The sequence below is a fragment of the Nymphalis io genome, chromosome 7, assembly GCF_905147045.1.
Source record: "Nymphalis io chromosome 7, ilAglIoxx1.1, whole genome shotgun sequence".
Taxonomy (NCBI): Eukaryota; Metazoa; Arthropoda; class Insecta; order Lepidoptera; family Nymphalidae; genus Nymphalis; species Nymphalis io.
In genome coordinates this window covers 12,726,700-12,739,628 of record NC_065894.1, presented here as the reverse complement: position 1 = coordinate 12,739,628, position 12,929 = coordinate 12,726,700, and the positions used below count along the sequence as shown (strand labels likewise).

Sequence of the window (12,929 nt, the reverse complement as noted above, 5' to 3'; positions counted from 1 at the left end):
GTAGGTACTTAGCGGAGCCATCCCAAAGGTGCGAGCAATATTCAACGCAAGACCGTACCTGTGTTTTGTATAACAGGCACAGTTGTTGTGGCGTGAAAAAACGCCGCACCTTGTTCAGAACTCCGAGTTTCCGTGAAGCAGTTTTTATAATAGCCTCGATGTAATCCCTTGGACTAAGGTCGCAGCGAACGTCCATCCCCAGCATGGCGATTTTGCTTTTTATCATCAGCGGTGTGCCACAGAGGAAGGGAAGAGGGGAAAATGGTGACTTTTTCGCTGTGAGAGCGCATACCTGTGTTTTCTTGGCATTAAACTCAACAAGATTATCAGAACCCCATTTGGCGATGAGCTCTAATGTCCTATCGAGTTCAATGACAAGATTCTTCCGCCTCTCCTCAGTTTCCGTCCGCCCAGCCACTGCGCGTCCGTGGTATCCACCATGCACTGTACTATCGTCTGCATAGCAATGTATGTTCCCAAGAGAGAGCATATCATTGATATGCAAAAGAAAGAGTGTGGGAGATAGCACAGATCCCTGGGGGACCCCAGCATTCACTACATAGAATTGTGAAGCGCAACCATCTACTAAAACACGAAGGCTACGCTTGTGTAGGAAGCTGGCAATCCTGGTGCATAGCTGAGCAGGCAGACCATATGCCGGTAGCTTGGAGAGAAGACTTCTGTGCCAGACCCTGTCGAAAGCCTTGGAGATATCGAGGCTGACAGCCAACGATTCTCCATGCTTGTCGATAGCTTCACCCTAGAGGTGTGTTACGTACGCTAGAAGATCACCTGTGGACCGTTTTGGTCGAAACCCGTACTGACGATCATTAATTAGACAGCGATCTTCTAGGTAATGGATCAATTGGTTGTTAAGAATCCATTCCATCACCTTACAAATTACTGAGGTGATAGCTATTGGTCGATAATTTGCCGAATCAGACCGATCCCCTTTTTTGGGAACCGCTTGCACATTAGCTCTTCTCCAAGCCTCCGGCACACATCCCGAAGAGAGAGAAAGTTGGAACAGGCGCGTTAACACAGAAGACAGCTCCGCCGCGCACTTCTTCAGCACTATGGCTGGTATTCCATCGGGACCGCTAGCTTTCCGTATATCAAGTGATCGCAGCTCCGCACGCACATCACGTTGCCTGATTTTGATGTCAGGCATCGTGTGGCCATATGAAGGTATTGTTGGTGGCAGCGCACTACAATCATCGATCACGGAGTTGTCGGCAAAGAAATTAGCCAGGAGATCGGCTTTCTCCTGCGGACTGTGAGCTAGCGATCCGTCCGGATTTCTGAGCGGTGGCAGCGAAGGTTGGCAGAAATTGTTTTGCACAGACTTGGTCAGACGCCAGAAGCTACGGGAGCCCCTAGGATGCGAAACAAGGTCATGACCAATCTGTACAATGCGCTGTGCATCCGCTCTCGTGTATGCCTTTCTACAGGACTTGGAATTTTTATTATAGTTTGCTTTCAGTGAGTCAATGTTAGATGCCCCGCTAATACAGCCGTTGATCCACTTGCGATATGCCGCCTGCTTAGATGATACAGCATCGGCACATTCACGAGTGAACCAACGGTTACGCGTACTCCTACTGACGAGATCTGAGCTAGGAATGTAGTATTCCATTCCCAGCATGATCTCGCCAGCAACAGCAGCGGCACTAGCTGTCGGGTCATTCCCACTGAAGCAACGTTCCTTCCATGGGACCGACGCATAGTTATCGCGCATACCGTCCCAATCCGCCGACTTATAGTGCCAAACGCGACGTTTGCATACCGCTAGTGGCGGCAGCTTGGCCTGTGGCACTCTGGTAGAAATAAGGCTGTGATCCGAAGAGCCAAGAGGAGCCTGAACCACAACCTGATATTCCACCGGGTGAGAAGTCAGCAGAAGGTCCAGTAGAGAAGGTGTTTGCCCATCAATATCTGGGATCCTGGTGGGCTGATCAACCAGTTGGGTCAAGTCATGTGTGAGAGCAAAAGCATGAGCAGTCCTTCCAGCATGGTCAGTTTTGAGGGATTTCAACCAGGATTCGTGGTGGGCATTAAAATCCCCCAAAAACACCAATTCCGCGTTAGGAAATTGCTCTTGCGCAGCATCTGCCACCCGACTAAGATGGTCAAATAATCGGCTTGTCTCCAAGTCACCATTGTGGGATCTGTAGAGGCACACGTAGACACGGCTCTGACGAACCAGGTCCACACGTACCACCAACATGGAGAAGGAGGGGTCCTCCAAGCAGCGTAGTCGGTGACAGCAAACATCCGTCCTGACGAACAAGCATACTCCGGCTTTCGCTTTGAAGGATTCTTCAAGCGTGTAGCCGGGATAATTAAGGTAGCTGGTATCGGCAGGACGGAGTATTTGTGTCTCCGTGAGAAACAACATTGCTGGCCGTGCTGTCTCGAGATGGTGGTGGACAGCGTTGAGGTTAGTGTGGAGTCCTCGGATGTTAGAGAACTCGACCTCAAACAGCGAGGGTATGGTGGGGGTGTGCACCGCTGTACGACCGTTATTTCTTTTTTGTTGCGCCATTTCGGAAAAATGAAATGGAAAAGAGACGTGAAGCGAGCGATGTATTGCCACGATAGGGATGGGCAAAGTGTGGAGGCGTGTTTCCCCAAGTGGTTGCCAAAAGGAAAAATACACTGACCCGCCGGACGGAAGGGCCCCCGAACCCCCCCGGAAGTGGCCGCCGGGACCTACCGGTCACCAACCGGCACGACGGTCCACCCCGAGATTATGCGTGGCCTGGTGGGGCAGCCTCACGAGCTGGTTAGGCACGCTCGGGCCCCTGTACTATGCCACGGGCGGCCAGCGGAACAGCCGTTTCTTCGGGTCTCCCGGACCGGCAGGTCAATACAGTTTCCCCCGGCATTGGTTCAACAGCCGTCTCCAACTGGACCAACACCCATCGCGGCAATACTCGCTCGGGCTCTGGCTGTACGCTGGCTGACCTCGAAACGCGGCTGCAAGCCACTTCACGAGTTTTTCACCATGCGATGTTAGCATCCTACCACCAGATGAGCAGATGGTCGCTCAGATATACCTTAGTCGCCTCTTACGACACCCATGGGAAAGAGAGGGGCAGTGAAATGTATTCTTTCTCCGTCACTGCACGGATAGAACAAAAACAGTTTTAAACTCTTCTCCTCTTAAACAGTTTTAAACTCTTAAAAGCTTTAAAGTGTTATACTGATTTAATTATATGGCAACTTTAGTTTTTGTTTAAGTTTCTATATAAATTTTTTTTAATATATTTATGAAAATATATACATATTAATTTTAATAAATATTTTATCTTAACAAAATTCGTCAGTACCCTCAATAATAAAAATAATATTTTGACTTGCGAAGCAAACATTCGCTGTACGGTATATTTCCGTTCCTGCCTGAAAGTATAAGCCTAACATTAGCATTTATATTAGGTAGGGATTTGGCATGAATTATCAAAAAAAAAAAAAAATATTAGAACAAATAACAAAAAATGACATCTATCGTTGAATAGCGGTAAGCTAACTTGCTTAAAGGTAAAAGTGACATCTATCGAGAATTTTACGACAGTGTCACTTTTATATTAATGTATTATTATATTATTTAAAAGGCACTATTAAAATATTTATGTACCTAAAATTATTTTAATAAAAATATTATTAATGATTTCTTTTTTTAATTTTTTAAAACATATTATAAATGCAGCACCGTCGGTCTGTTCTGTCATCCTTATGTCAAAACTCAAATGCCAAAATAAATATAGAATTTGAGGTTATGTTATGAAAAAAAATCACGTACTTATTGGAATTTTATAAATAAAAGTACTAAATAATATTAAAATAGTGCAAAGGTAATTGAAAATGATTGTTTCCGTGTTCATACTAATAAATTGTTCTGCCTATAAATTTAGGCTTTAATTATACCTAATTGTAAAAAAGCTACTAGGTGGTCGGGCTTTGTGCAAGCCTATCTGGGTAGGTACCACCCACTCATCAGATATTCTACCGCAAAACAACAGTACTTGGTATTGTTGTGTTCCAGTTTGAAGGGTGAGTGAGTCAGTGTAATTACAGGCACAAGGGACATAACATCTTAGTTCCCAAAGTTGGTGGCGCATTGGTGATGCAATTGTTAAAATTTCTTACAATGCCAATGTCTATGGGCGTTGATGATTACTTACCATCAGGTGGCCCATATGCTCGTCCGCCTACCTATACTATAAAAAAAGACTGTCCATTAAGACACAAAGTCACCGAAAGTTCACATAAAATTACTTATTAGTGTTTTAGACCAGATCGTAATACAGCTGTGATCTAGATTAATGGGGACTTTAATAGAAAAAAATTAATAACACTAAGAAGCAACTGAAAGCAATTCTTCAACAATATTGATCTCAATGTAATTTATACAACAGTTTTTTATAGAATAATTTTTAGATTAAGAAAAATCTTTAGAGTAATAATCACCTATCGTCCCTGATAGAGAGACACGTCTCTGCAGCGTATGCTGTCAGAAATTGTATAATCATTTTATTTAAAGACAAAAAATACAGATTAAAAAATGTATGTATGTAATATTTTTTTTTATAAATACATATTGTTACGCATTTCAAATCCCCAATGTAAGCCCCTTATAAATAACATCGTACGTAAACAAATCCGATAGTAAATAGGAAACCGTATATAACTGTCAATTTAGCGGACATGTAATTTCGATACGCGAAATCGACATCTGCATTAATTTTGGCAGCTGCCTAGATTTTGTGGGGAAAATGCTTTTCTATGCCATAAAGAATAGGGGTTGTTTTGGTATGGTTATCAATCGTAGTTTGGGGATTGCGATCGCGCCTGTCTTTTGCGTGGAACCCTTCCGCGTGGACCCGGATTATGTCCACTGGGACATGTACGGATAGCAAAGCAATGTCTACAAATAAGCCATTATTATTGTTTGTGGCTCGGAGTGTGCGGTAGCAATCGCGCGCATTCACAGTCATAGTTATGGCTGCGAACGGGTCGGCGGCCGCGGAACCGCGGCTCTGCCACGTGCGGAAGGTGCCTAATTTCGATGGGTATGGATTCAATTTACACGCCGAGAAAGGCAAGCCTGGACAGTACATCGGCAAAGTTGACGACGGTTCCCCGGCGGAGGCAGCCGGCTTGCGTCGCGGTGATCGCATTTTAGAAGTCAACGGGCAGAGCATCAGCGGAGAAACTCATAAGCAAGTAGTGGCGCGTATCAAGCAACGACCTGATGATGCGGAATTACTTGTAGTAGCTCCGGCACCGGGTGAGCCCGTTCCTGATCTGGATGCTCCCGAGCGACCGGCTTCGGCAGGATCAGTATCCGCGCAGTCAGCAAATGCTTCTTCGCCAGCGAGTACAAACGATTCTTCGCCAGTTACTGACCGTAACGAGTCGCCCTCGTCAGAGCCTCCACCACGCCTTAATCTTCAAATGACAGCCGCTGAGATGCGCGCACAGCTTGCTGCGAAAAAAAAAGTTGATCCAAAGAAGGTGCCAATGGATCTAAAGTCGAAGTTTGACATCGTAAAGAAACTATGAGGTGCTAGGAGCGGTAGTGTGCGTACGAGGGTGTAGTGCGTGTCGTAGGCTGCGTATGCGGCGTCGCTACATGTCGTACAGTGCTGAGTGCTGTGTGGCTGTGTGCGTGGGTCACACCGGCGGCGACGGGCGCAGCGCCCCCTTGGCCGCGCGGCAGGTGCGGACGAGGCGGCGCGGGGCGCTCTCCTCTTGCCTCGCCCCGAGTTGTTATCGTTGTACGGTGACATCAGTGCTCGTCGAAATCACGTTTGATTTGCGATCTTATTCACTAGTACAATAATTTTAATAGTTTTAATGCGCCGCTGCTTCACCCGACAGAATGTAACATATCGTGCCTTTCATTTATTGCCATTGAATGTTGTACATAGTACATACTACTGATCGTTGTTAAGGAATTCTATTGAAATTTAATATTATTTTAATTATATTTTAAGAGGAAAATCGATTTTTATGAAATGATTACCTAAATGTGTAGTTAGATTTAGAAATACTAAGTGCAATTATTGTTGAGTGATCAATAAAGGATGTTTAAAACGATGTCATGTTACCTACCGACGGGAGCGCAAGGCTGCGGCTGCGTGGCCTTCGGTCTGTTCCCGTCTGCTACGCGAACCTCACGCGAACCTCACGCGAACCGTGTACCTGCTCCGACACATTGCTCGTATCTATGTGTATACAATTAGGGTCCGTTCACACAGACCGGCTCGGAGAGCATCGGCCTGCTTTTTTCTTTTCACACAGACCGGGTCGTATACGCTTGGAATTGGCCGGAGCGGAGCCGCCAACTATTTCACATCGACCGGCTGGAAGAGATCTGAAAGCGGGTGCGAGCGAGAAAGAGCACGCAAGCGGAGCCGGTCGGCTCCTTTTATTACTTCACACGAAGCGCGTTCAGGCATTTTTAATGACAAAAAAGGTGCAAATGCAAAAATAAACTTTACTACAATCACTCAAAACACTGTTTCCAACATGATAAAAATCTGCTCTCCTCTCCGAGCCGGTCTGTGTGAACGGACCCTTAAGATTACTGCACGCCTCATGTCCTTCTCTTTCTATCTTTCTCATGCATTCAAATATATTGTTACGTAGCACCTCAGAAACTTAAATTATATTATTTGTCATTTATTAGAGAAGAATAATGTGTTCCAATAAATTGTGATTGGTTTTCAAGTATTAGAAGTAATCTTTCAGTTATCTATAAAGTACAAATCTATATTTTAAAATTTTGCTGTTTCTGCTATTCATATGTAAAGTTTTAAACAATCGAATCATTAGCAATCATGTAATATTTGTTTGAATCAGGAAATAACATCAAACCGATCTAGTTTTGATTAAACTCTTTATAATATTTGTATGATTGAAAAACTAATGTAAAATAATAAAATTACTGAAAGCTATGGACAGTAACTAAGGTTACTGCTACTTAGCACACAATCTATTTAAATGTTTAAATATGAAAATAAAATCTGATAAATAAATCTGATTATTGTTTGTCATATAGTTCCATCTAGTTCCTGAATCACTGATTAAACTTATTTTATAATAATATATGTATAATAAAAATAATTTGTCGTTCAATAGGCGACGAATGAGCGTAAAGTATTTAGTCAGATTGCTCATCAAAAAACATATAAACATAATAATAATAAATCACTGAACTGATATTGATGAAATTTTGTATGAAGCAACCTTGAAACTTATGGGCTTTTTATACCTAACACTGCCCCTTACCCCTATCGCGACTGGCAGACAGGGCCCCTTGTTATTTCGTATTTATAATATTAGTATAAATAAATTAGCAATTGAAATGATCTTGTGGAAATTTGTTTTTTTTTTTAATTTGATCAAGTACAAGGATTAAATAGTAGCTGGCTATATATTTTTTTTCAATATTAGTAAAGTCTAAGCATCGAAGCGAAGCGTCCAAGCAGAGAAATAATGTATTATGCTAACGCTACACGATTCGAAGCGTAAATAAGGGTTGTGAGGGTGGCATGAGTCAGCGCTGACCGCTGATGAAGATCTCATTCACACCTCGGCTTTGTGCATATTGTCGCACGTTGCTTGCACATTCGGGATTACTACACCGAACTCCGAACACTGCTTTACCGGACAATGACTCGGCTATTTCATGCAAATTTTTGTATAACTGCTCCTTTGAAATGTTGTCTTGTATTAAAATAGTACAAAAACTTGTGATTGAAAGTCAAACACATTAAACTATAATATCTGTTATTTTAAATGGCATGAAGTAAATAATAAAGCAAAACCATTTCAAAACAAAATAAATTTAACTTCTGAATATGTTTCGGGTTCCTGGAATATTTTTAATTTGCAAAAAATAACATCTATTTTAAAAATAACAAAACAATCTATAATAATCATTTGTTGTTCTGACTAGGTAACTAGGGAAAAAAAATCTTGACTTTATATATGTACATATAATAAAACTGCAACGGCGATATATATACGTTAAATTTATACATTACAATGTCATTAAAACCGAGCCGTTAAATTGCAAGAAATATTAAATACAGTAACAACTTATAAATGCCCCACTGCTGGGTTAAGGCCTCCTCTCCCTTTTTGAGGAGGAGGTTTGGAGCTTAAAAAACTTTAGTATTTTTCAAAACTGATAATTTGTTAGTATTATGAAACTTGTTAAAGCCCGTTATCGATAAAGCGGCAAGTAACATCAACAAATATATTATAACCAGGAAAAGTTTATCAATATCCAAACAAACAACAGTTGATTTAACCGTATCTATAAAAATGTATACAAATCCAAAATAGTTGTTTAACGGACCACACTTGATGTTCCCGCTGCATCGAATCGTACAACACCTTGGACTTGTCAATCATACCTTTCAAGAACCGCTATAAAGTACACAACGCCCCACGAGACCATGTGAACATTTAATCACAGCCCACACAATTGATACAATTGCGAGAACGCCTTCAAAACCTTGATTTTAACAATATATTCGCGGTTAACAGTACACATTTAGCCTTTTCGTCATGCATATTTTCGATATCCTTATGTCTTTGTGTTAGAGTTCAAATTACAGTAAAATATCTAGGCTACATGACGATGGAAGATAATCCGAAACAGAGGGTTTTGCACCTGCTGTTTTATGAGATAAGAATATTGACTACGTGCGAAAAAAATATGAAAAAGATGTCAGCTATGTATTTTAATAAAACAATACTCCTATTTGGATATGCTGTTTATTTATTTTTTAATGTGCAAGTTTTCAATTTATATCAGTTTTATTATATAGCAATAGCTTTTCCCCCTAATTCAGTTCGCATAGCAAATATGTTCCTGTAAATTATATACTTAAGACCTTAACCAAATCTAAGACTACCTCGATTTCTTCGTGACAGAAATAAGCCAACAGACAGAGCTACTTTCGCATTTATAATATTAGTACATATCATGAATCATGGTATTTTATTCTATAAACTTTTATTCAGCTACACCCACACAATCTATAATCCGTCGAGTGGCACCCACAACAGACTTCCTAACCGGCTCTAATCTCCAAGCAACATCAGTGTTGTCGAGAACGATGGCATCCCTCGCGCAGATGCACAAAACGGGTCCACATATCAAAAAGAGAAAATCAAGAAATCCGCTCAATGGAAATCCTTTCGCCAAGGTATGCTGACTATTTTACATACTTCTATTCTTTCATATCCGGTTACTATATTTAAAAAAAAAAACAATTAGTTTTGCCTTATGCATGAATAAAAAACATTTAAAAAATAACGTTCCGTAAGTATTGAAGTCATATCAATTATCGGTTACAGATGTAAAAAAATAATTCGTTAAATATAGAAACCGGGCTATAACAAACTCACTGGTGTTTTACTAATATTGTCCCTTCAGAAACACTCTCCATACTAAACTAACATTAAACAAAATTGGAAAAAAATAATTCTATAAAATGCGTGTATTAGGTTTTTTTAAATTATTAATTTACAATTTTCAGTTAAATGTCACTATTAATATGGTCAGGCGCGCTTGTGTGAATACCACACATTAGTTTACCGCCTCATATCAATAATTTGTATCGTTGTGTGTGTATATCGTTTATCGTTTGTTTTGTAGAGTTAAGAAGCTAGGTAAGGAACAGGCAAATAGGACATTACATCTTAGATTCCAGTCTGCGATACAAATATAAAATTAAAAAAAAAATTTTGAAACACCACTCTCAACTTTAGGATGTAATTGTAACATATGAACAAGGGATGCCAAAACTTACTGCTATGAACAGCGCATTAGAAATATGCATAAAAGACAATGTGCACAAATATCTCTTATATTATGAAGGTTTTTATTTACCCATACGGAATATTAAGATATATATTTTTACATAGTCTCCTAACAATGTGTTTTACAAAACCTCGATTATTTAGCTAAATCGAGTAAATCTGTACCAAGCATATAAGCCTCACTGAATATTCGTGTGTTTAATTTGTGTTTTTAATACAGTGCTTTACTTTGAAGTAAAATAACGTGAAAAACCTACAAGTGTATGTGTGTGTGTATTCACGAACAGTCGACGGAGCAACTTGATGAATTAAGCTCCAAACCTTCTCATTAAAGCATAACCCAGAACCCCTGTTATGTTTCCCTAAGCAGGCTCTTACTTTTAGTTAAATAAGGAACATAATTTCAGGGTGTGATACTAAAAACCTTGATCAGAAAACCCAAGAAGCCGAACTCCGCTAACCGTAAATGCGTGCTCGTGCGTCTCTCCAGCGGGCGAGAGATGATCGCCTACGTGCCGGGCATCGGACACAACCTGCAGGAACACAATATCGTGCTCGTTAGAGTCGGCAGGTGAGTGATGTGGTTCATCATGACAAATGGAGCAGTCGCCATAATACTGCAGCACATCTTGACTATAAATATACTTAGCTATAGATCTTTTTACAATTACAAAGGTGAGTGAGCCAGTGTAAATGCAGGCAAAAGATATATATCTCTGTTCCCATTATTGGTGCGTTGACGATGTAAGGAATAGTTAATATTTTCAAAATTCATGGGCGATGGTGACTACTTATCAACCTTGTGATTAGCTTTATAAGCGATCCATTAAACTAACCAAAAACCAAATGGATTAATATTAAACTTAACAAGTATCTGCTGCGTCTGCCACCAATAATGTATGATGAATTTGGGTTTTTTATCAATTTCAGAGTTAAAGATTGTCCCGGTGTGAAGCTGAAATGCGTCCGAGGTAAATTCGACTTGCCGCACGTCATCAAGCAGAAAGTATATTAGTCTGTTATATCCAGTTGTGTAAGGTTATTTGTAGCGAAATAAATCTAGTTTAAGTACAGGAATTAGTTTTATTTTTAGATTTCTTAACCTAAAAATAACTTCAATTAAGAAGCTAATATAACACTAATGTTCGCGCGGTGGATTATTGAAAATTTGAGTAGTACATATATGAATTTGCAAGTTTCGTACTGTTATTTTTTCACTCTTATTTCCATTTATTTATTGATATCATTCCGTGTGCATCTTAATAGCTAATAAACATAACACAAATCGTTTGATGAACAGAGGCAAAAAAAATATTGAACGGTTTCGTATTTGCTTTTAAACATTTTATATTGATTATCTACAAATTAAAAATACACTAAACCCATTTAAAGTAAATATAAAAGTAAATTATGTATATCTATCGATCATCTTTGAATACACAATAAACACTCATTCGTGAACCCGATTGGTCGGAAAGAAGTAAAAAGCGGCGCTTGCGCAAGCCGCACCCATTCTATTGTAACTTAATGGTATGTACTTAACTTTTTATTCAATGGGGACTTGAATGGGGTTAAGCTCGGTAGTCCACCTTATCTTTATGATACAAGATAGAAAAATCTATTGAAGATATTTGACTCGATATAGATATAGATATTGTTAGTGTAAACTTCAAATTGATTATAACTTTCTATGATTTTGTAACAAAACTAAAAGGTTTTAAATAATTAAAAGGTCAATTTATGTTTGGTCATTTATTAAATTTATTTCAACTTACAATTCTTTAGAGAATAATATTCTGCAAGTATACTATTTTTAAGATTGCACAAACATCATTGCACAAACACCTTAGAGTTTAGAACTTATAGTTCAAAATAAAAAAAAATAAACACTATTATAATTCTAAATCTCTAAAGGAACGTCTGGTCACACACTATACACCTATTCAAAGACAGCAGACGTATGATCTTAGACAGGTCTTTTTTCAAATAAGTGACCTTGAGTGAATTGTGGATCTCCCGTAGTTTTCTCCTGTCACGGCTCTGCTTTGCAGCAAAATTATTCCTCTCTCTCTGTTTTCTATAAAAATCGTCGGCGTTCTGATTAGTTTGCACGGTACGACGCATTCTCGGATTATTACCGAGCAACGACCCTCCGTTCTTTTCGGCCATTGCTCTGAGGGCTTCCCTCTCGAACGCAAGGTAGTCCGGATCGTCTGATAGAGCGTCTACATCTATCATATAACTGGGACGCTTTTTATTTTTGTCTGATACCGGAGACTTGGGTGGCGAAAATACGCACGTACTCCTTGAGACACTCATCGATTGCGACATATTTGTACTCGAAGACGCAGGCGCTGGTTCAACAACGGGCACGTACATGGGCTGGACATACCCGATATATGGGTACGGTTCAACACTGTGTTGCACTGTGCTTATACACGAATGCGGTGGAAGCTCCGTATTTGTTTGCGATGTCGTTTCACGAGTACTATTCACAGATAGATCTAATGGTGAGTCCTCAGCGTATGGTCTCCAGAGAGCCATGATTACTTAAGTATGTAGTTACGGCTGGCGGTGAGTAACTAATGATGTTGTTGGTCGCCCCGGTCTTTCATTCTCGGGGGTGTGGTCTAATTGTGTAGGGCACCCCCACCCCGCTGCACGGGTTACTTCCGCTACCTGAACCAACGGGACACATCGGAAGAACAATGGGGTGACTTTCGGTCTATTATGAAGAGTTGCGTAGATTTTGCGTTTGCTATTAATTTGCTACTCAAGCTTGCTTGTTTTTGACACAATAGATAGAAAAATGTGAAGGTTGATTACAATGATATCAAGATGTCACAATTTTCTGATACAATATCGCGAAATGTTTTCAAATAATTTCTTCATTTTATTGTATGTACGATGCTCTACGTGTTCTTTGGTTTCATACTGATATTAATTTAAGTATGCCTCGTATTAGTTTATGATTAAAACATAATATCGTGTGTGAAAACTGTATTATATACAGAAGAGCATAAAAACGGATTATTTACTTTAATAAATTACTTTAATCTCTATTGCCGTGTTCAAGGAAAGTAGAG

The 12,929-nt window shown here is 39.9% G+C and overlaps 3 protein-coding genes across 5 annotated transcripts in view; all 3 read left to right on the top strand.

The window, feature by feature from the left end:
- LOC126769542 (Na(+)/H(+) exchange regulatory cofactor NHE-RF2-like) overlaps positions 1–6,102 on the top strand; it is a 408,391-nt gene extending 402,289 nt beyond the window's left edge. The window contains exon 2 of the mRNA XM_050488403.1: positions 5,518–6,102. The gene's annotated coding sequence lies outside the window, so the exon portion shown is untranslated. The remainder of the gene's footprint in view (positions 1–5,517) is intronic.
- The window catches only part of LOC126769487 (uncharacterized), a 1,339,673-nt gene that overhangs the window by 1,308,929 nt on the left and 17,815 nt on the right, over positions 1–12,929 (top strand). The window contains exon 8 of one of the 3 annotated variants that reach the window (XM_050488334.1): positions 9,043–9,227. The exons of 1 other annotated variant lie outside the window; for it this stretch is intronic. In XM_050488334.1, the coding sequence (XP_050344291.1) occupies positions 9,043–9,227 (185 nt within the window). Of the gene's footprint in view, positions 1–3,750; positions 3,855–9,042; positions 9,228–12,929 lie in introns of those variants that run through there. One more of the 3 variants, XR_007669379.1, reaches the window with a different exon arrangement.
- LOC126769524 (Na(+)/H(+) exchange regulatory cofactor NHE-RF2-like) lies at positions 4,940–6,102 on the top strand. The gene has a single exon (XM_050488384.1). It carries the CDS (start codon positions 5,002–5,004, stop codon positions 5,563–5,565), a length of 564 nt encoding a protein of 187 aa, XP_050344341.1. The 5' UTR covers positions 4,940–5,001; the 3' UTR covers positions 5,566–6,102.

What these genes read in the sequence shown, in the direction of transcription:
- LOC126769524 (XM_050488384.1), top strand. Translation starts at nt 5,002, where the DNA reads ATGGCTGCGAACGGGTCGGCGGCCGCGGAACCGCGGCTCTGCCACGTG.